At 42.4% G+C, this 22,740-nt stretch overlaps 1 protein-coding gene across 2 annotated transcripts in view; it reads right to left on the bottom strand.

Moving 5' to 3' along the window:
• Positions 1–5,287: 5,287 nt before the first annotated feature.
• The window catches only part of KANK1 (KN motif and ankyrin repeat domains 1), a 122,742-nt gene continuing 105,289 nt past the window's right edge, over positions 5,288–22,740 (bottom strand). Inside the window, exons 2-11 of one of the 2 annotated variants that reach the window (XR_012222065.1) lie at positions 19,049–19,249; positions 17,577–17,685; positions 15,340–15,537; positions 15,064–15,151; positions 10,092–10,311; positions 9,438–9,580; positions 8,400–8,600; positions 7,883–7,981; positions 5,894–7,664; positions 5,288–5,645 (exon numbers count right to left, since the gene is read on the bottom strand). Coding sequence is in view for 1 of the 2 variants with exons in the window: in XM_073554126.1 (XP_073410227.1) it covers positions 7,599–7,664; positions 7,883–7,981; positions 8,400–8,600; positions 9,438–9,580; positions 10,092–10,311; positions 15,064–15,151; positions 15,340–15,537; positions 17,577–17,685; positions 19,049–19,249 (1,325 nt within the window). In the remaining variant the exon portion in view is untranslated. Of the gene's footprint in view, positions 7,665–7,882; positions 7,982–8,399; positions 8,601–9,437; positions 9,581–10,091; positions 10,312–15,063; positions 15,152–15,339; positions 15,538–17,576; positions 17,686–19,048; positions 19,250–22,740 lie in introns of both variants that reach the window. The other variant, XM_073554126.1, reaches the window with a different exon arrangement.

The raw sequence follows: 22,740 nt of genomic DNA, 5'->3' as shown, positions 1-22,740 counted from the left end.
TGTCTTCCAGTGCTTCATGACCGATATTTTCCGACACTTTGTCGATAAATTTTTGATTATCTATCTGGATGATATTTTGATCTTCTCCAAGGATTGGGATTCTCATGTGGAACATATTCGGACTGTGTTCCGGATCTTGAGGGAGAATTCCCTGTATGTCAAAGGATCGAAATGCCTTTTTGGAGTACAGAGGATTTCATTTTTGGGATTTATTTTGTCTCCGTCAACTATTGAAATGGACCCGGCCAAGGTACAGGCCATTTATGATTGGGTTCAGCCCAATTCTTTGAAGGCCCTCCAGAAGTTTTTGGGTTTTGCTAATTTTTATCGGAAATTTATAGCAAAATTTTCTAGTATTGCCAAGCCATTGACTGATCTGACTAAGAAGGGTGCTGATGTGTTGAATTGGTCTCCGGAGGCTGTTGCTTCCTTTCAGGAGCTGAAGCGAAGATTTACCTCCGCCCCGGTTTTGCGGCAACCTGATGTCTCACTCCCGTTCCAGGTAGAGGTGGATGCTTCTGAGATTGGTGCAGGAGCTGTTTTGTCCCAAAAGGATCCTGTAACATCTAAAATGAATCCCTGTGCTTTCTTTTCCCGAAAGTTCTCTCCATCTGAACGTAACTATGATGTGGGGAATCGGGAACTGTTGGCCATGAAATGGGCATTTGAGGAGTGGAGACATTGGTTGGAGGGAGCTAAACATCAAGTTGTGGTCCTCACTGACCACAAGAATTTGATTTACCTAGAGTCGGCTAAACGCTTGAACCCTAGACAGGCTAGGTGGGCCTTGTTTTTTACACGTTTTGATTTTGTGGTCTCTTTTCTTCCTGGAACTAAGAATGTCAAGGCAGACGCCCTCTCTAGGAGTTTCTTTGCTGATTCTCCTGTGGTGACCAAACCTGCTACCATCTTAGGCGAAGGGGTAGTTCTTTCTGCCATCTCGCCCAATTTGAGACTTGCTCTGCAAGAGTTCCAGGAGGACAAACCTGAGCATTGTCCCAGTGGAAAGTTGTATGTTCCTGACCAGTGGAAGAAGAGAGTGATGTCTGAAGTTCATTGCTCTGCATTGGCTGGTCATCCAGGTATTTTTGGTACTAGAGATCTGGTGAGTCGCTCTTTTTGGTGGCCCACCTTGTCTCATGATGTCAGGAATTTTGTGCAGTCCTGTGGGACAATGGATTTCATCTCTGATATGCCGGTCTCTCAAAGAATGACTGTTATTTGGTTGATTTGTGATAGGTTCTCTAAGATGGTTCATCTTGTACCACTCCCTAAGTTGCCATCTTCCTCTGAGTTGGTGCCCCTGTTTTTGCAACAGGTGGTTCGCTTACACGGGATTCCTGAGAACATTGTATCTGACAGAGGAGTTCAGTTTGTGTCTAGATTTTGGAGGACTTTCTGTTCCAAGCTGGGAATTTAGTTGTCCTTCTCCTCTGCTTTTCACCCCCAGACCAATGGGCAGACAGAGAGAACAAACCAGACCTTGGAGTCATATTTGAGATGTTTTATTTCCGCTGATCAGGATGATTGGGTTTCATTTTTGCCCTTGGCCGAATTTGCTTTAAATAATAGAGCTAGTTCTGCCACTTTGATGTCACCTTTTTTTTGTAACTTTGGGTTTCATCCTCGATTTTCTGCCTGCCCAGGTGTTGACACTGTGGTGGAGAGAATGCACCAGATCTGGGACCAAGTGGTGGATAAGTTATCTCTCTCCCAGAAAAAGGCCCAGCGGTTTTCCAATCGACATAGGACCATTGGTCCCCAGTTTAAGATTGGTGATATGGTGTGGTTATCATCAAAAAATATTGCTATGAAGGTGGCTTCTCCTAAGTTTAAGCCTAGATTTATTGGACCTTACAAGATTTTGGAGATTATTAATCCGGTCTCTTTTCGTTTGGCTCTTCCTGTCACATTTAAAATCCATAATGTGTTCCATAAGTCCTTGTTGAAGAGGTTTGTTGAACCAGTTGTTCCTGGGGTGGCACCTCCAGACCCTGTATTGGTTAAAGGTAACATGGAATATGAGGTAGAGAAAATACTGGATTCCCGTTTGGCTAGACGGAGACTCCAGTATTTGGTTAAGTGGAAGGGTTATGGTCAGGAGGATAATTCCTGGGTCTCTGCCTCTGATATTCATGCCAAAAGATTGGTGCGTGCCTTTCATCGGGCTCACCCTGATCGCCCCGGTGGCGTGGTTGAGGGTTCGGTGACCCCTCCTCAAGGGGAGGTACTGTTGTGAGTTCATTTTCCCCTTCGTCACTGAGGTCTGGTGAACTCCCTATTCTGGTAAAGGAAGGTAATGAGCCTGATTATCAGGCACCTGAGTCTAATGAGGATGACTGGCTGAGTGGAGTCACGGACTGGATATAAGGCTGCCGACGCCCTTCTGCCCTGCGGGTGATTTCTCTGTGGACTTCTAGGACACCAGTCTGATTCCTGCTCCTCTAAAGCTAAGTTTTCTGTTTTGCCTGTTAGCTTTTTGTTTTGTTTTTTGTTTTCCTTGCTTTTCTGGATTCTGCCATTCCCTGCTGGGGTGAGCTGAATCTCCTTTTGCCTGTAGCTCTGTCTTCAGTATATTCCTGAGTACTGACATAGCTTTTTGAAGCCTAGCGTCTTCAGGGCCTTTTTTACTGTCAGTCTGTTGGCTCTTATTTTCATAGGGTTTTTCACGGATTGCAGACAGCAGCCTTCCTGTCCTTTTCTATCTAGTTAGCTTGGGCCCCTCTTTGCTCAGTCTATCTTTCTGTCTGTGTTAGTATTTTCATCTTGCTTCACCGTCATTATATGTTGGGGGCTGCCTATTGCTTTGGGGTCTGCTCTGGGGCAGTTTAGATTTCCCCTTTCTTTCTTTAGGCCTATTTAATTCTCCGGCTGTGATCGAGGGGTCTAGGGCATTGTAGGAACCCCCCACGGCTACTGCTAGTTGTGTTGATAGGTTCAGGGGTCTGCAATCCGATAGCTGCCAACTTCTCTGGTTTTCTGGACTTAGCTAGCATTTCTGTTTTTGCCTCCTATGGTGACGCATTCATAACACTCACCCATCCTGCCGCGGTCTTTGCAGCCTCGCTTCTCCACTGTCTCCCTTCCTGTCTTCAGCGGTCACGTGGTACCGCTCATTACACTCATGAATATGTGCATATTCTTGAGTGGTAATGAGCGGTACCACGTGACCGCTGAAGACAGGAAGGGAGAGACAGTGGAGAAGCGAGGCTGCAAAGACCGCGGCAGGACAGGTACAGTAAGTATGACCTGACACCCCCGCTCCCCCTCCCCTGCCGACCCCCAGGTATATGACCCATGTATAAGCCGAGAGGGGGACTTTCAGCCCCAATAATGGGTTGAAAATCTCAGCTTATACACGAGTATATACGGTATATGGTGAATAACTAAGCAGAGTGCCACATGAAGACCCCCCCCCCTCAGGCCTACCCCGTAGCATAAGCATATCATTAAATCAAAATGAAAACTGAAAATAAAGATTTAACAACCACAAGATGGATTTTATCACCCAGATATCATTTTAATAAGTATATCGGCGCCGACCTGACACTGTCTGTAGGTTACTGTACACAATCCTGCTGATAGGTTGCCTTTAAACATTTGAAAATTGCGTTTTTTTTTCTAAATTTTCATTATCAACCTAACAAAGTACAATGTCACAAAAAAATTTTCAGAATCCATGGGATACGCAACAATAGTCCAAAGTTATTCCCACAAAGTGACATGTAAGAATTTAAATATGGAGCATGATCATGAAGACCAAAATTGTCTCTGTCCCCAAGGGGTTAATGAGCTAACCAATTTGCAGGACCCTGGTCTAGTGGCCATATCTGTAGTCTGGGGCTGCTAGACAGGAGACTTGGAAAACACATCACAGAAAATAGCCTCACCAAACCTTGTCTAATGACTAATGCACTAGCAGGACGTAGGGGGCTCCCAAAGATAAAGGCTGGAGCAGCGCAGGGGCCCACCACTGATGAGAGCAGCCACCCTATCACTATAGCAGTGATGAAGGTGTTAGCTGCCTAGTGGAAAAAAGCACACAGATGGAGCTTGCATAAGTCACACAGGAAAGTGCAATGCACAGTGTCTGAATGACAGCCTATTTAAAAACGCCTAAAATGGAAAGCGGGCTGTACAGCACTATATATGCACCACACAGAAAAACCAGCCATCAAAAGGAGCCCAGCTGCATCCTGCAAAAAATGATAAAAAGTGAAGTAAAAAGATACAAAAAAAATACATATAATAAATGCATTCAATGAGGTATTGGTTACTATTTTGCCAAAACAGATAAGCTCGCAATCCAACGTCAAGGATCCTCATTTTTTTGCGCTTTCCATTTTAGGCGTTTTTAAATAGGCTGTCATTCAGACACTATGCATTGCACTGTGTGACTTATGCAAGCTCCATCTGTGTGCTTTTTTCCACTAGGCAGCTAACACCTTCATCATCACTGCTATAGTGATAGGGTGGCTGCTCTCATCAGTGGTGGGCCCCTGCACTGCTCCAGCCTTTATCTTTGGGAGCCCCCTGCATCCTGCTAGTGCATTAGTCATCAGACAAGGTTTGGTGAGGCTATTTTCTGTGATGTGTTTTTGCTAAAATTTATAGGATTTTTAAGTCCTTTTTTCTCTGTCTGTGAACAGGAGACTTGCAAACCACCTGCTATCTACCAGTTTTACTGATGCCTCTTCTAATATGTAGACCTGGAGTCATCATCTTATCTAAAAAGGAACAAGTCCTGCAAATCAATTCACTCATCTGTGATAATATATTGGTTATGTAAGTACACATTGGATAGACTTTTCACTGTCAGGGCTCATTTTTTGTTTTATACATATCTACATATGCAAATTGTCTCTTCAGAGAAGAAGAGGGCTTGAACTCTAGCGCCACCTTTTAGAAGTAGCGATCCTAAAAGTCATTATCGACCCTTCAACGAGCCTTGCAAAATGACTTCGGAAAAAAGCAAAACCAGAATTGTCAATTTAATTTCCGAGAGGAGAATGCATGGCTTTTAAGTCTCCTAACTGACATGCCACTCTCTACAAGGAGAAATGTTACCCCTTTCACCCCATATATATGTAAAGCGGCCAATGTGGTAGTCGTGCCAACGAGCTGTAGTGTTCCCACACCCTGGAGCCTCACATATGAAATACACAGTCCCTTCTGTTGTATATGTGATATGTGCAGCAGAGCACTCACTTCAGTTGCTGGAGTCCGATTGGTCTCTGTCACTCCAGCCTCAGGTTTCCAGATACCATAAAACACTGCAGAGTCACAGTCGTTTTCAAACAGTTCAACTTTACTGATTACTTTGGCAGCACAATTCACACAGAGCCGAATATCCTGCACTTTCCCTGCTTTCCGGGCAGATTTAATTTCCTCTGTATTCTCTCCTTCTGTTCTCCCGGCAATCCCTGCTGTCTCCATGGATAATTTGTGTCCCATCCATATTTCCTGCGTCACCAGCTCCCTTGTCAGCCCCTCATCCGGTTTCAATCGGGAAAGGTGCCGGGAGTGCCATCCTAACGACTCCTGCCCCGGTCATAGACCCCTGATCCTTCCTGGGGATGGTCCTGCTGAGCTGGTGCCCATCTGCACTATTCTCCAGCTTGGGGCCCCTTACTGCCATCCTCAGACTAAGGCCTGTTTCACACTTCCGTTTTTTCAAATCCGTCAAAATCCGTTGGTTTCCGTAAAAAAACGGATCCGCCATTTTTTTGCAGGATCCGTTTTTTTGTCCCATAGACTTCCATTAGTGGTTACCGCGGATCCGTCAAAAAAACGGATCCGGTTTTTTAAAAACGGATCCGTTTGCATCAGTTTCCGTCAAAAAAACGGAAACGGATCCGTTTGGCGGACACAAAAACGGAAGTGTGAAACAGGCCTTATCCCCACGGCTTGCAACTGTTTCCTATACTGCATGTGTCCTGACCTTGGGCAGGCTGCCCGGGCTTCTGCCTCCAATCAGGAAGTATCCAGACTACACTTCCCTGCTTTGTGCTGTTCCTCCCATTTAGTTAACCCCTGTGCTGCCTTTAGTCTACTTTATGCTATTCTATCCCTTAACTCTATAATGCCCCCCCTCTACTCTAAACCCTATGGCTCTATGCTATCTAAGAAACTATCTTAACCCTAATGCTATGCAGTACACATTACAGCAACACATAGTACATTTGTATTACAGTACATGTCATCACAATATATAACATTAATAAACCAGAAGGTGCCACATGCCATTGTGCGAACAGCGACCAAGAGAAAGATAAGGCATGTGAGGTTCCCCTTACACCCCCTTACATATACATAGAGAAACAGATTAGTTTCATCGCGTTGCTATACTTATATGGGTCTTCCCTCCATATAGAATATGCCATCACTTTTTGACCACTGGGATCCTTACTGACCTTGAGAATGAAAGAGGAGTAATAGCCACCCACTATGTATGGAACTACAGAATAGCACGGGGCCATGCTGTGGTTTCCTACCCATCCAGGTGGTTGAGAATGTTGCTATGCAGAGAAAATCTAGAAGTGGACACATCACTAAATCTGCGCTCAGTCTCGTCCATCTTCTGGTCCTGGAAGTCTGATTCTTACAAAATATACTGATCTATCCTCCGATAACATCTGTACATCGCTATGGAATTAATGGTGTCATATAAGGGAGCATAATAAATAAAATATGCTACCGCTTTAGAAGATGTAAAATAATTGTTAAAGCCCCGGGTGTGCAACAAATAAAATAGTGTACTGAATAAAAACCACATGAAAGTTTATTGAGAAAATATGGCAAGAGTCTAAGGCACTTCAAACGCTTGAAAACATCCAGGTCTAAAAGAGGAAAGGCAGCCTAATATATAAATATGCAGGGACGAGAACAGCTTATTTCCTTATCACGAGACATACAGACTGTGTGATGAAGATCTGTGATTTTTATACCATTTACAGATATTAATGCATAGTACGAGATACTTAAAAATACATACATAAATATATATTGAGTACAGGTCCTCAGGCCATGTACCAGATTCTTCTTTTACAGATTATAAAATATACAGCCAATACTGAATTTCTCAACATTTGCAGTAACATAGCCTTTAATATAAAAGTTACATAATACATAAAGTCACGTGGACGCCTTTACTTAGTCCGTTCAGATCGACTGAGAGCTTTTACACTTGACAGCATATAGCCAGCAAGCCAGCTCAGGGGCCACATTCCAGCACACCGTTCACAATGGGGTGCAGAAAGTAGGGCGAGGACAATGTACCCAGAACCATGCAGAAGGCACTATGGCACTCTGTAACATCGGAGCCACATGTTTATTGTTAGACGTAGTCTGTAGTATGTCATAGTCTTGCCGACTGACTCCAGAATCCCCACCTCTAAAGGGTAGTCTCAGAGACTCGAAGCTTACGCTCCACTACTCCAGCTTTGTTCCAGGTAGCAAACTCCAAGCAGTCAGTGTGCTGCAGCTGTTCCTTTAGTCTGCTGGCATGATCAGGCACAAAGTACATTCAGAATCTGTCATTAGACACAGTAATGGTTAGCAGCAGCTCCGAAGTGGCGAAAAGGATTAGCGTCTCCACATTAACTGTCAAATGGACTTCTCTGTGTTGGACTCGGTGGGAGCTTCTTGCCCAGCCTGGGCGTCCCCTACAGAGGGAAGTTAAGAAAGAGGAATCAGGGGGTTTTAGTTTTTGTTTTTAAGGAAATTCTCTGCTTTACTGTTCTCATCTTTTTCAGTGCTGACAAGAAGAAAAACAACCTAACAGAAAATATCATTCAGATTTAATATGACACATATCACCAAAGAGACCAGATTAATAAAATTATCAATATCTAATACATATGCATTGTACAGTTCTACTTACTTGTGAGGGGACTTTTGAAAAATTAACGTGTGCGTACAGAAGGACTCCAATATCCTTATGACCAGCATCTAAGGCAATGGACAAGGCCGTGCTGCCATCCTAGGAACAAATCAGTGCAAAGATCTTTACTCTTTAGGATTTGGTTGATTCAGAGTGATTGACATTTTGTCTTTATACCAACCCAATCAATTCGCCATCCAGACACTAAAAGCCATTGTGCACACATTATACCCATGTATGATCCTGTGTTCAGTACTACCTTCTAAGAGCACAGAGCGGATGAGAGCGGACATTTGCCACACAATAGATGCTCAACAATGGCAATGGGTGCCATGTAACAGGACTTCTTTTTTGCAATATTAGAACTTCTGATAGTGATCAGCAATTATACAGCACTGCTAGGACTATAGTTCCTCAGTGTCCCACGATCTACAGTTACATTCAGTTAGATTTTTTCATCCATTATTCTTCATCAAAATACAGGAGGAAACTAAAAACTTTGGATTAATTAACTTACATTATCCTCCAGAGCAGCGTTACAGCCTGCTTGGGCCAGTAGCAGCTTGACTATCTCCACATGTCCATGCTCACTTGCACACATTAGGGCTGTGGAGCCTTCATCATCCTGGATGTTCACATCTGCCCTAAAGACCAAGAGGGCTCGGACCATATCTATCCTGCCATGACTCACTGCTAGCATTAGAGCTGTCTGGCCGGCCTGAAACAAAATACATAGATATTAGTATTTGCATAAACATGGGACCCCAAATCTTACATTCTATGGATACACTAGAGCAGGGGTGGGCAATTCTTCTTTCTGAGGGGCCATATGAGAGACGTGACTATGGTAAAGAGCTGAGCCGATACGCTGATATTAATTCTGTTCAATATTAATAATGTTAACGTAGCATTTTATAATAATAATTTTATTATTATGGAGCAGATCAAAACCATGTAATTTGCTGCTTATTGTAAAGCTTATAAAAATCAGTAAATCATACTGATCCTTTATTCAGCCCTTGTACCATGATCAACAGCTCCCTCCAAAACAGTATGATTTCCCTAGAGCCCCCACCACAGTATGATGGTTGTACAGCTCCCCACACACAGTATGATCCCCCACAGTCCCCCCACACAGTATGATCCCCCATATCCTCCCACAGCTCTCAAAAAAGTACGATTCCATAACAAACAATGATAACCCCCACAGCTTCCTATATACAGAGTGGAGTCCACTACAACCCCCCACCCCCTAACACCTTATGATGGCCCACACAGATCCCATATACACAGTACGATGATCCCCAAAGCTGCCAAAGATGGAATGATGACCCACAGTATGATCCCATCATGCCTGCTGCACTTAACCACCCAAGTCAAATATACTAAATGGTGGAAAAGAGAGCCGACTACTCCTTCCTTCAACAGTATCTGCATCCTGAGAAAGCAGAAACTGGTCCAATCTGGACGTTGGTTTGCAGGTCTAAAAGGAACAGTCAAAGGGCAGGATGTTTCTACTCACATGGAGTATCTGCTTGCACTCTATGGCACATACCTGACTGGCTTTGGCATTGACATCGCCACAACTGAACAGTTCCTCCACCACTTGCATGTCTTTGGTGGCCTCCACGGCTGCCAGAGCAGCGAGCATGATAGGAGTGTATCCCGCCTTGTTCTGGTGGTTTACGTTACACACATCTGTTAAGAAAGAAGCCATTCTAGTAAGCATGAGGTCATGAGACCCAGAGAACATTAGCTCATTTTAGGCATTCCAGCTTGCTGTTATTCTTCTAATGGGAACAGTACTCGTCTTATAAACTGGACAATGCTGCTCTCATATATACAACAGAAATACAGACTGCGAGCATTGCAGCTGAAAAATAACATTTTTCTACATCCCATCACACAGAAATCTTGTGTAATCATCTTACGGTCCTCACAAGCATGTTTCATCAGTGGTAAGACTGCATTGTGTGGGCTTTAACATTACACAGTGTTGTCAGCAGAGCCAGACTAGTGCTCCAAACTGCTTTCCAGCTTTTGGACATCATTCTTTCCTGTAAGCCCTGCACTGAAATCCATGTAAGGAGAAGCAGACTTGCTGGTCATTTTATTGGCATTTCCTTAATAAGCCAAATAACATGCTGCAGCCTAGTACTTCTCGTCACACACTGTGGTCCTGTATATCGGGAATGATAAATCGCCTTACCTGCATCCAGCAATAGTTTGACAATCTCAAAATTGGAATGGGACACGCTATAGTGAAGTGCGGTGTTCCCATTGCCATCTGCCATGTTGATGATGTAGCGAAGGACAGCATGAGAAAGCTCTTTAAACGCTGCAATATAATCCTCTACCATGGCTGCAACGGCAGATTTCTGACTTGACACGCGGAACCATTCATTTTGTATAGTATTCAAGGACTGTCTCTGCCAACAAAGTACACAATTCAGTCATTTACAATCATTCTTTTCAAAAAGCAACTTTATTGCAGCAAATTATGTTATTAACAGTTCTCACTATATAATTAGGGCAGAGCAGGTATAGTATAGGGTGCAATGTTTTTATGTCCTCACCAATTTGACACCTTACAATTAATAATGGAGAGACTTCCTTCACATATTACAGTCATGCAATAAGCACTCTTAATAAATAATATTGTGCACTAGTTCTCATACAATGGTACAGATCAAACCTGCTGTACTAGTAATTACTATGTAAAGAGCTCAAAGCCTGGGTGTTCCGCAATCTAGGTGGCTCATTATACCTGGCTAACAGGAGGTAGCAGGGCACAGAACACAGGGAACGCTGTGCAGTTTTAAACTTTTATACCGCTCATGCTTATTTTGACATGTCTACAATAATACAGAGCAGAAGGCTATTTAATGCATAGCCACTAGCTACAGTTGTGTGAAAAGGTGTTTGCCCCCTTCCTGATTTCCTATTCTTTTGCATGTTTGTCACACTTAAATATTTCAGATCACCTAACAAAATTTAAATATTAGACAAAAATAACACAAGTAAACACACAATGCAGTTTTTAAATGAAAGTCTGTATTATTAAGGGAAAAAAAATCCAAACCTACAGAGCCCTGTGTGAAAAAGTGATTGCCCCCTAAACCTAATACCTGGTTGGACCACCCTTAGCAGCAACAACTGCAATCAAATGTTTGTGATGTCTAGCAATGAGTCTTTTACCACGCTCTGAAGGAATTTTAGCCATCTCAACATTGCAGAATTGTTGTAATTCAGCCACACTGGAGGGTTTCCGAGCATGAACAGCCTTTTCAAGGTCATGCCACAGCATCTCAATAGAATTAAGGTCAGGACTTGACTAGGCCACTCCAAAGTCTTACTTTTGCTTTTCTTAAGCCATTCGGAGGTGGACTTGCTGGTGTGTTTTGGATCATTGTCCTACTGCATAACCCAAATGCGCTTCAGCTTGAAATCAAGAACAGATGGCTGGACATTGTCCTTCAAGATTTTTTTGGTAGACAGCAGAATTCATGATTTCATTTACCAAAGCAAATCTTCCAGGCCCTAAAGCAGCAAAACAGTCTTAGACCATCACACTACCATCACCATATTTTACTGTTGGTATGATGTTCCTTTTTTGAAATGCTGATACTTCTACGCCAGATGTAATGGGAAATTCACCTTCCAAAAAGATCAACTTTTGTCTCATCAGTCCAGAGTATTCTCCCAAAAGTCAAGGGGATCATCACAATGTTTTCTGGCAAAACTGAGACAAGTCTTTATGTTCTTATTGCTCAGCAGTGGTTTTCGACTTGGAACTCTGCAATGCAGGCCACTTTTGCCCAGTCTCTTTCTTATGGCGCAGTCATGAACACTGATCTTAACGGAGACAAATGAGGCCTGCAGTTCTTTGGATGTTTTTGTGAGGTCTTTTGTGGGAGAGCCGGTGCTGCACTTTTGGAGTAATTTTGGTAGGCTAGCCACTCCTGGGAAGGTTCACCACTGTTCCATGTTTTTGCCATTTGTGGATAATGGCTCTCACTGTGGTTCACTGGAATCCTAAAGCTTTAGAAATGGCTTTATAACTTTTTCCAGACTGATAGATCTCAATTACTTTGTTTCTCATTTGTTTCAGAATTTCTTTGGATTGCGGTATGATGTCTAGCTTTAGAGAACCTTTTGGTCTACTTCACTTTGTCCTATTTATTTCTTGATTGCGAACAGTTGTGGCAGTAATCACGCCTGGTTGTGGCTAGGGAATTTGTACTCTGCTTCCCAAAGATGTGATAAACCACAGTTAATTTAGGTCTTAAGTGTTGGGGAAGGAAGGGGGGGGGGGGTTGGCCACAGAGGGCCCTGTAGGTTTGGTGATTTAAAACAAATAAAGTGTGAAAAAAACATGCAAAACATGCAAAAGAATAAAGGTACTGTCACACTAAGCGATATCGCTTGCAATATCGTTATAACTTGTGAAGTTATAGCAAGATTGCTAGCGACATCGCTGTGTCTGATACTTACCTACGACCCGCTCCCCCCGCTGGTTATCGTTGATCGCGCAAGAACGTCCTGGACCGCTTCTCGTCGTCAGCTTCCTGCGGCGCTTCTTGTGGAGAGACGAGCGACGAGCCGGGCGGGAGGACGTCAGGATCGCCTAGTGTGACAGGTAAGTAGCGACCCCCGTCCCCAGCGATGTCGCTGGTGAGATCTGCCTGTGTGGCAGCTCACTAGCGACCACTTAGCTATGTACCAGCGATCCTGACTGCGTCATATCGATGGTAGGGATCGCTGGTACATCGCTAAGTGTGACAGTACCTTAAGAAATCAGGAAAGGGGCAAACACTTTCACACAACGGTATATACCATCAGTAATTACTTGTGAGATCACAGATCTGTATAGTATAGCTGCATACATTAAACTCTCAGGACACTCTTCAAAAGGAAATATGTCAGCAGGATTTCACCCCCAAGCGATTTACAGTTAGGTCCATATATATTTGGACAGAGACAACATTTTTCTAATTTTGGTTCTAGACATTACCACAATGAATTTTAAACAAAACAATTCAGATGCAGTTGAAGTTCAGACTTTCAGCTTTCATTTGAGGGTATCCACATTAAAATTGGGTGAAGGGTTTAGGAGTTTCAGCTCCTTAACATGTGCCAAAAAGGGACCAAAAGTAATTGGACAGATTAAATAATTGTAAATAAAATGTTCATTTCTAGTACTTGGTTGAAAACCCTTTGTTGTCAATGACTGCCTGAAGTCTAGAGCTCATGGACATCACCAGACGCTGTGTTTCCTCCTTTTTGATGCTCTGCCAGGCCTTCACTGCGGTGGTTTTCAGTTGCTGTTTGTTTGTGGGCCTTTCTGTCTGAAGTTAAGTCTTTAACAAGTGAAATGCATGCTCAATTGGGTTGAGATCAGGTGACTGACTTGGCCATTCAAGAATATTCCACTTCTTTGCTTTAATAAACTCCTGGGTTGCTTTGGCTTTATGTTTTGGGTCATTGTCCATCTGTAGTATGAAACGACGACCAATCAGTTTGGCTGCATTTGGCTGGATCTGAGCACACAGTATGGCTCTGAATACCTCAGAATTCATTCGGCTGCTTCTGTCCTGTGTCACATCATCAATAAACACTAGTGACCCAGTGCCACTGGCAGCCATGCATGCCCAAGCCATCACACTACCTCTGCTGTGTTTTACAGATGATGTGGTATGCTTTGGATCATGAGCTGTTCCAGGCCTTCGCCATACTTTTCTCTTTCCATCATTCTGGTAGAGGTTGATCTTGGTTTCATCTGTCCAAAGAATGTTCTTCCAGAACTGTGCTGGCTTTTTTAGATGTTTTTTAGCAAAGTCCAGTCTAGCCTTTTTATTCTTGATGCTTATGAGTGGCTTGCACCGTGCAGTGAACCCTCTGTATTTACTTTCATGCAGTCTTCTCTTTATGGTAGATTTGGGTATTGATACGCCTACCTTCTGGAGAGTGTTGTTCACTTGGTTGGCTGCTGTGAAGGGGTTTCTCTTCACCATGGAGATTATTCTGCGATCATCCACCACTGTTGTCTTCCGTGGGCACCCAGGTCTTTTTGCATTGATGAGTTCACCAGTGCTTGCTTTCTTTCTTAGGATGTACCAAACTGTAGATTTTGCCACTCCTAATATTGTAGCAATTTCTCGGATGGATTTTTTCTGTTTTTGCAGCTTAAGGATGGCTTGTTTCACCTGCATGGAGCGCTCCTTTGACCGCTGTTTCCTTCACAGCAAAACCTTCCAAATGCAAGCACCACACCTCAAATCAACTCCAGGCCTTTTATCTGCTTAATTGAGAATGACATAACGAAGGGATTGCCCACACCTGTCCATGAAATAGCCTTGGAGTCAATTGTCCAATTACTTTTGGTCCCTTTAAAAACAGAGTGGCACATGTTAAGGAGCTGAAACTGCTAAACCCTTCATCCAATTTTAATGTGGATACCCTCAAATGAAAGCTGAAAGTCTGAACTTCAACTGCATCTGAATTTTGTTTAAAATTCATTGTGGTAATATCTAAAACCAAAATTAGAAAAATATTGTCTCTGTCCAAAAATATATGGACCTAGCTGTATATGCACATGTAGTCAAGTCAAAGCCAAGTCCAGCTATATTTTTACATGGCCTGTCTGTTCCGCCAATACTGAGAAATCAGTGTTTGATTTGATATGTAAATGTAGCTGAAGAGCGATTACAGATATGAAGTCTCTGGTCACCCCATCTCTATTCCCTGGCCAGCACCACTTCATCCTGCATGACTGACAGATCCTTTGCCTGAAGTCACACAGCATAGATGAAGAGGAGGTGGTGATGCTGGACAGGGAATAGAGCTGGAGTGACAGAGGCTTCAGATGTACAAATACTTCAATTTCATTTACATATCAATTCTCAACAATGCAAGAATGGACTGGCCATGTAAAGGTATAGCTGGACTTGTCTTTGAAAGATCAACATATGCATATAAAAATAGTTTAAGTTGCAAAACCCTGCTGACAAATTCCCTTTAAAGCTAAATACAACTTTTAAAGTAACTAATAATGCAAATGTCCTCCTTAAACTAGAATCAAATTTCCAATAGCCACTACCTTTAGGTTCAGCATCCAGTAATGAAAGTTATATTCATTATTACTGTGACAGTAGTATGATAATGACAGTCAGAGCACTTACAACATCTTTACTTGCCAAGGCCCGAGGATCATCAACTGCCTTTTTCAGAAGATTGCAGGCAGACAGCATCTTCTCACTCAATTCATATCTGCATAGGAAACAAACCAGATTAACGCTTCAGGAAACATAACAATACATTATAAAATGCAACAGTGGAAATAGTGTGCACACAGCTCACTGACTTCACCACTTAATGCAAACTTAATCAAATGAACAATAAATCCAAAAAGCTGTAAATGTTACACTGATCTAATAGAATATTGCAATTGCGAGTACCTTTCTCGGATTTCCACTTTCTCGGTTTCCTTCACAGAATCACTTTTGGGCTCGGTTCCTTCTGTTTGTCCACTTGCTACAACCTGTTTTATCACTTCGGAGTGTTCATTTAAGATCTCCTCTTCCTCGCGTTCATCATCTGACTCTGTGGATGAACTTCCATCTGAGCTGGATTCATCACTTGATGTGGTTTCATACCTGAAAAGTATAAACATAAGACCTTAACGCTGCTCACATTAGTAAGGTAAGAGGTGTACAATTTCCGGGTAGGAACAGAAAAATCCTATAGATCTTTTAACACTTTCATTTATAAATCACATATTTAATTCAAGTGGTACATGCGAGAAACCTTCAAAGTGGAAATCTAAATAGATCCATGACAAATTAATGTGTTAAGTTTGGATCTGTTAGACATCAAATCTGTCACTTCTGGCTCTCTGCAAATTTCGAGCATGTGTGCAACAGTCCCCATTCCTGAGAATGCACAATGAAGCCAGGTGTATGTCCCCAGCTTCATGGGCACACTGCATATGCCAAGGGAGGCAGCAGTGATGCCAGACGCCGCTATGGAGGAGCTAGGCTTATACAGGCCGGTCTTACAGCCCCCATATGCCACCAATATAGCACACAAACCATCAACAATTACTATATATACATTGATGGCTAAATTGATCCTAGCACACACAGAGCTCTGATGAAGTCGGGGACGTACCACTGGCTTTATTGCGCATTCCCAGAAAGGGAGAACATCATGAGAAGGTGCGAGATTTGCAGAGAGCTGGTGGTGATGCCACTCGTGTAAATCATGTTGCTGCTGCTCACAGGAGTGTTCTTACATGGAGAGGAAAGGATTAGCTTGTGGCAATAAACCATTAATTTGCATAGCGTGAGCCCAATTTCAAAGTTACTGTTCTATTAACTCAGCAAGCGATGTGGCATAGCATAGAGAGGGGCTTGTTAAAATACAGGAAAATCTGGTTATCAATGGTGGTGCTTTAGAGGGAGTAGGGCAGCTGATAGGTACACTTTAAGGCGAAATTCATACAATAGTGTCAATTACATCTGAGACAAATTGACAGTTTTTCATTTGTGTCAAATCCATTTTTTTATAGCCCAATTTTAAAAACTGAATTAGGTAGACTATGTGAACTGTTTCTTAGCAATGGGCCAGTGAAAAATGGATGAAACATCTTAGAAGGCCCTGAGTGTCACCCTTGATGCCTTCTATCACATTCACTTAAAATATAGGATTCCCTAAAATATTCCTCTAACTTACTTTCTGCCTTCCTGCCTCTCGCACCACTATGGGGCAACTAATTCGGAGATTTTGGACTAGGATATATCACCTTACTCTCTCTGTCACAAACACTAAACTTAAAAAAAATCCTTGGGAAGCCTTACTTAAATGTATCCCTACCATACCTAAACACACTCAAATTCTCATCTCATTTATATTCCTATCTGCCAAGCAAACTATAGCATTGGCCTGGAAAAAATCAGGTCTAGATTTGTCAGAAGTCAAGAGACGTATTTCTTGGTGATATGATCAATGAAAAATCATATGCCATACTTATGGACAAAGTCCGTAAATTTGAGAAAATTTGGCTTCCGTGGACTAACCTCTCCCCCTGGGCTCCTTTTCCCCCTACTCCTTCCCAGAGGTTATGTTAGCCCCTCCACTTGTACTCCACCCATCTAAGTGTTTGTTTTCTTATTGATCACTGCAATGTACCTGTTTGTTATTTGAATTATTCTTCAATAAAAATCTATTGTTGAAAAAAAAAAAAAAGGATTATACATGGATGAAACACTGACATACAAAAGGATATCTTCGTCCGTCTTGTACGTTCCCCATAGACTAATAGCGGAGTCTGATCCGCCAGACGGATAAGCCTATGGAAAAATGTTGCATGCGATTGCCAGTGTTGTGCCTGCCTAGCACAACAAGAATAGGTGAGTGGAACCACCTCCACAGCTTGTCGGATCTATACCAGGAGCGCCTTACGTCCAGGAGCGCTTTACGTTCCTTTTCTAGTTACCCGACCTGAACAGTCTCCTAAGGCACCTAATGAGGCTGTCGAGTTTGTGATAGGAAACCGCAGCCACTCCGTAATTCTCATAACTGCACCGTAACACACGGGGGGGGGGGGGGGGGGTCTGTGAATCTAGTCTTACTAGTGAAAGGCTCTATACATATAGACAACACAGTGTCTAGCATAGTTTTCAAACAAGCTTACCCGCCATTGATACCGACAAACTGAAGGTTTTTCTTTGTTTTTGAGGATTCCTTCTTCTCATCTTTTCTCTTCATGATGGACTTTAGGGTACTGTTTCCGCTTGTACTCACTAATACCGAGGAGGAAAGAAAACCAAGAGGAAAGTAGTAAAATATTATATCAAAAATACTAAAGGCTACTAGAATATCTCATTGGCAAGAGCCTGTTCAAAATATCAATCCCAATTATAGTAATATCTTGGCAGCGGTAATCATTGACAGATCGTTCATGACCATATGACATTGTAGAAGTTCTTAGCAAAAACAACAGAAAATCAGATTATGTTGCAGAACCTCTGTATTCAGTCAGGTCAGCAAGGAGAGATCCCCTACATGACAAGTTAGGCTAAAACAGTGTAAAAATAGGTAACCTGAAAACTGCAACCAATACTGACAAAGACCTTTGTAGGGGAGATTAAAAATAAAATAAAAAGTATGGATGTACATGGAGACTTGTGGGCACTAAGAGGAGGACATGATGTACAGATACTACATTGCACATTACTAGTTACATGGAAGCGTACGAGAACCAGAATAGAAAGCTGTTCATCTGATAGACCGGAGTGTCCTCGTCTTTGGTCCTGTTCAGTTCTCGTTTTTGCCCTATGATCAGCATGTGTACTGCAGGATAGCACCAAATGTACAAACTAAATGTGTCCATAGACCTCCATTTCGGAAAGGAGCAGGAAGAGTTTGAGCAGTATACAGTTTATTAGTGTAGTCTACTGCACTATTTCAGTAAAGAAAATGGGACATGAAAACTGCATACATGTTTTTTAATGCAAAAGAAAAGGTGTTGTTCCAGCTCCGAACGCCGGATACATTTTGCATGCACATTAATTTACTTTTTCTGCTCAGACCCAGTTTCTCAGTATTTGATACGTGTAGCTTTTTCCCTTTTCGCAGGTATTCTGTTTTTGTAATGAATTTTAAAATTTTCAATTAAAGTGGACTTTTTAACCAGGAGCTGGAACAATACCAGCATGCATTCCCTCACGTCTGGTCAAATCGCGGTACTGGGCACACTGGACTTCATTTATCTTCAAGCAGTGAGCTGGCAACCTACTCTTTTTATACTGTACTATACAGTTTTGAACATGAAGCCTATGAAGTCTTTGTGAGTATTTATATCAGAGTCAGTTTTACGAAGAGGCTTTGCCAAACCACCGAGTAGGCTCAATTTGACAAGCAAAAGTTATCCTTGATCCCTGGGGTCTCATATCAATTGAGAGAACTGGAATTTTGTATCCCCCCAAAATTTTCCCATTAACCCAGGGCAAAAAGGAAAAGAGAAGTGATAAACTGTTTGTCTCCCTTCTTTTGCTCTGTTTCATAGGAAGTAAAGGACATGGCACACAGATCATTTAGTCATTCCTTCATGGTATAACCTATGGCTATGTCATACATGTTGTCTTAGCAATACTATAATATTACCATAAACAGAAGAAGCCGCGTTTTCACAGCCCAGCTCATTTGCAGCCACCAAGTTGGGTGAAGCGGAGAACACTTCATCGTTATCTTTCACAATGTTCAGCCTCGCAAGCTTAGAGACTCCTTGTCGGTTGATGACTTGTGTACTAGAAGCGTAACATTCAGTAGATACTTTGGCCTGACTGGTGGAGTCCTCTTTAGTCCCTGATAAAATGAAGAGGCAGCAGATAATGTTAATAGATAACATTTACAGAGTTCAGGTCAACAAGTTATTAAGTAACCCAGCGTTACCCAATACTTTATCACATAAAATGATAAAAGGTAGATGGCAAGATCTTATGCAGGGGCATGGTGTCCCAAATCTCAGCAAACTGATGAAAAAATAACAGAGGATCATTTGTCAGGCCGTCATGTACAAAGAACATACTAGGTGCCATCTGTAGCACACATCCATCACCACAACAAGGGTGTCCTGGTTCACCAATCACTAGTATCCAGATTACAAGTACCACAGATAAAGCATGGTCATGGAAAAAAAGTCCTTACAGACACTAGGACCACAGATGTAAAACAGGAATATGTGTTTTTGTTTATAAAGGAATACAAATTAGGTCATGTTGTCCTTGACCATGACATCTAGAACAAAACACAAACAAATTGTGGTCAACTAGGTCAAGAATGAAAAACATTTTTATTCTATTTTTTACAGCTAATCTGTAAAGGTTACCATTTATTAATTGCTGGCACAGCCCTAGGTTATAATAACATGATGTGTGTATAGATACACAGATATTGTAGCAGATGTGATGCCAAACAGTAGACCTTATTCCTGAGGAGCTCATCAGCACCAAAGGGTTAGGGTCACCTGGGATGGGAGACTTCTCATACAACTTATGTAGACTACCAAGGCTAGCAAATGCTCCAGAAATGGCTACAAGAGGATCTGTAATAAGGAATAGTGTGTGGCATGACGCTGTGATGTACAAGTGCTCCTCCTGAAATCCCCATGTTGCATCTGCATGCAGTGCTTCTCTTCTAGACCCTGCTGGTTATACATCAGACAACAACCACCATGAACAAAACACACACTCACATTTTTTCCACTGCCAATGGAGTTCCCCCTTTATGATTGTCAGTTGTCCCTGATGCTAATCACACAGAAAAGACACTCCTAATGGTATATTCCTCCCTATACAGCAAGATCATGTACACATCAATGGTGGACAACCAGTTGCCCAGGAGGCGCATGTGGCTTTCACATACCATCTGAGGCCCGGACATCCCTCATTGAGCATGGTACAGTGTGTAAAGTATACTTTCCTGTACACGGCTCTATGCTCCATATCTACACACTGCTGCCCGCGAAATAGTACAGCGCAAATATGCAGCTGGGTCTGAATTGTGATCAGGGCGATTAAAGGGATTTTTCAACATTGGTCACCATGAGTGCTTAAGTGATCCAAATTCTGATACTGCTGTATAATGTAACCACAGACTCCTATGAATTAAGACTGGCATTTTGTAGTGCAGTGTTACTGAAGGCACCCCTGGAATGAGATGTCACATAATGAATTAGACGCATTGTACAACTGCAAAAAAGAAAAGGTACTTCAGCCAGAGATTGGCATACATTTCTGCCGTAAATTATGATGAATTTGTAAATGGGCTTTGGCACACCCTATTCCACGAATCTAAGCAGAGCTGGTTGGGATTGACTTAGGCTAATTTCACACTTGCTTTTTTTTGCAGCGCGTTTTTCCCGCAAAAAAACGCATTGGAAAAACGCATACAAACGCATACAAATGCTGCGTTTTTTTCAAGCATTTTTATGAGCATGCATGAAAAAAACGCAGCGTTTTTATGCGTTTGTAGTGCGTTTTTACCGCGTTTGCGTTTTTTTCCAACATTAGGTGGCCCCTCACACTAACCCAAACCATGACTTTACTAACCCTAACCCTGACCCTAACCCTAACCCTGACCCTAACCCTTAACCAAACCATACTAACCCTAACCCTGACCCTAACCCTTAACCAAACCATACTAACCCTAACCCTAAACCCTAGCTAACCCTAACCCTAGCCCTAAACCCCCTTAACTAACCCTAACTCTAACCCAAAACCCTAAATTCCATTGTCCAACTAATGGTAAAAAAAAAAAACGCATGCGCAAAAAAACGCATACATAAGCATGCCAATGCGCACATATGCGCACCCATAGACTTATAATGGGTGTCTTGCTGTAAAAAAACGCATTGCGTGCGCATGCGTTTTTTTGAGGCAAGTCGGACACCCAAAAAATGCAACAGGATGCATTTTGTGCGCCCGAGCGCATACCGCAAAAAAAAACGCATGCGCGGAAAAACGCATACAAACGCATGTGTATGCGCACATAAGCGCATCCCATGCAAAGTATAGGAAAAAAAAACGCATGCGCTTTTTAGCGCTAAAATACCGCGAAAAAAAACGCAAGTGTGAAACCAGCCTTAACGCAAAAAAAAAAAAAAAATTAGCATAACTCGAATTGCGCAAAACGTGTGGCATTTCAAGGTGTTTTACCCTGGCAAAAAAAACACTGATGACTTGGAGTCATAGACTGTGTTAACAATTACATGACTATCACAATGCACGTTACCTACAGAAGTAGGAGGCAGAAGTGACATCTTCACACATTAGTACGAGTGAGCACACTACCAGTATGGCCGACACAGAATAACATTTTACAACGCTAGAATAACACACCAATAGACTTTTCCGAAATGAATACACAGAAGGCCACTTCATAGCTGAAAATATTTCTTGTCCAGAAGAGGAAATGAAATGGCGGTGACCTGGGGGCAGACAAGTCTGCCAAAGCAAGATTGCATACGACTGCTGCACAGTGCTGGGATACATGTGATATAGTGTTACAAAGGCAGGAAATTAGATGGGAGTGTATTCCGACAGCGAAGGGCACTCTGCTGCTGCATGGCACCCCTTGTCAAAACTCAGTGCGGAAGTGCAAAGGGAGTCAGCAGAGAGGGTGTGAGCGGCACTGGTCACTGGAGGAAACACTGGGTCATTCCCAACACTTCTCACTTATCCGGTGTCCAGCTCACATGGATAACAACTGATTTTTGGTTTTTTTTTCTGTGCATAAAAGACATCTGCATCACACACAGGGAAAAACAGTACTAGGTATAAATGCCTGTCTAAAGAGAGGTGTTTTTAGAGGACTCTTAAAAACATGGAGGCTAGGTATTAGTTTCATTGTCCAAGGTAGTGCATTCCAGAAAACTGGCACAGCATGAGAAAAGTCCTGGAGAAAGGAATTGAGAGATTCGGATTATAGAGGATGTTAGTCTTCGGTCATTAACAAAACAGAGAGCAAGGGTAGGGTGGTAGACAGAGATGATGGATAAAAAGTAGAGCAGTGCAGAACCGTGGAGAGCTTTGTAGGTGAGAGACAAATTTATGTTGTACTCTGTAGCAGATAGATAACCAATGCAATATTATATATTAGTAAGTGGCATAAAATCACTTCCATAACATTTGTTAAAAAAAATATAAAAGTGGTTAACACCTTAAGGGTATGTTTACACTGGGCGTTTTCTTGCTGCGGTTTTTATGCCAATTAGCAGCTTTTTACAGTACCAGCAAAGCCTATGAGATTTCAGAAATCTCATGCACACAAATTGTTTTTTTTTACATCAGGATTTT

The sequence above is a fragment of the Dendrobates tinctorius genome, unplaced genomic scaffold (genome assembly GCF_039654945.1).
Source record: "Dendrobates tinctorius isolate UK_male_01 unplaced genomic scaffold, ASM3965494v1 ptg000207l, whole genome shotgun sequence".
Classification (NCBI taxonomy): Eukaryota; Metazoa; Chordata; class Amphibia; order Anura; family Dendrobatidae; genus Dendrobates; species Dendrobates tinctorius.
The sequence above is the reverse complement of the archived record's forward strand: the minus strand, read 5'-3'. Positions and strand labels throughout refer to the sequence as shown.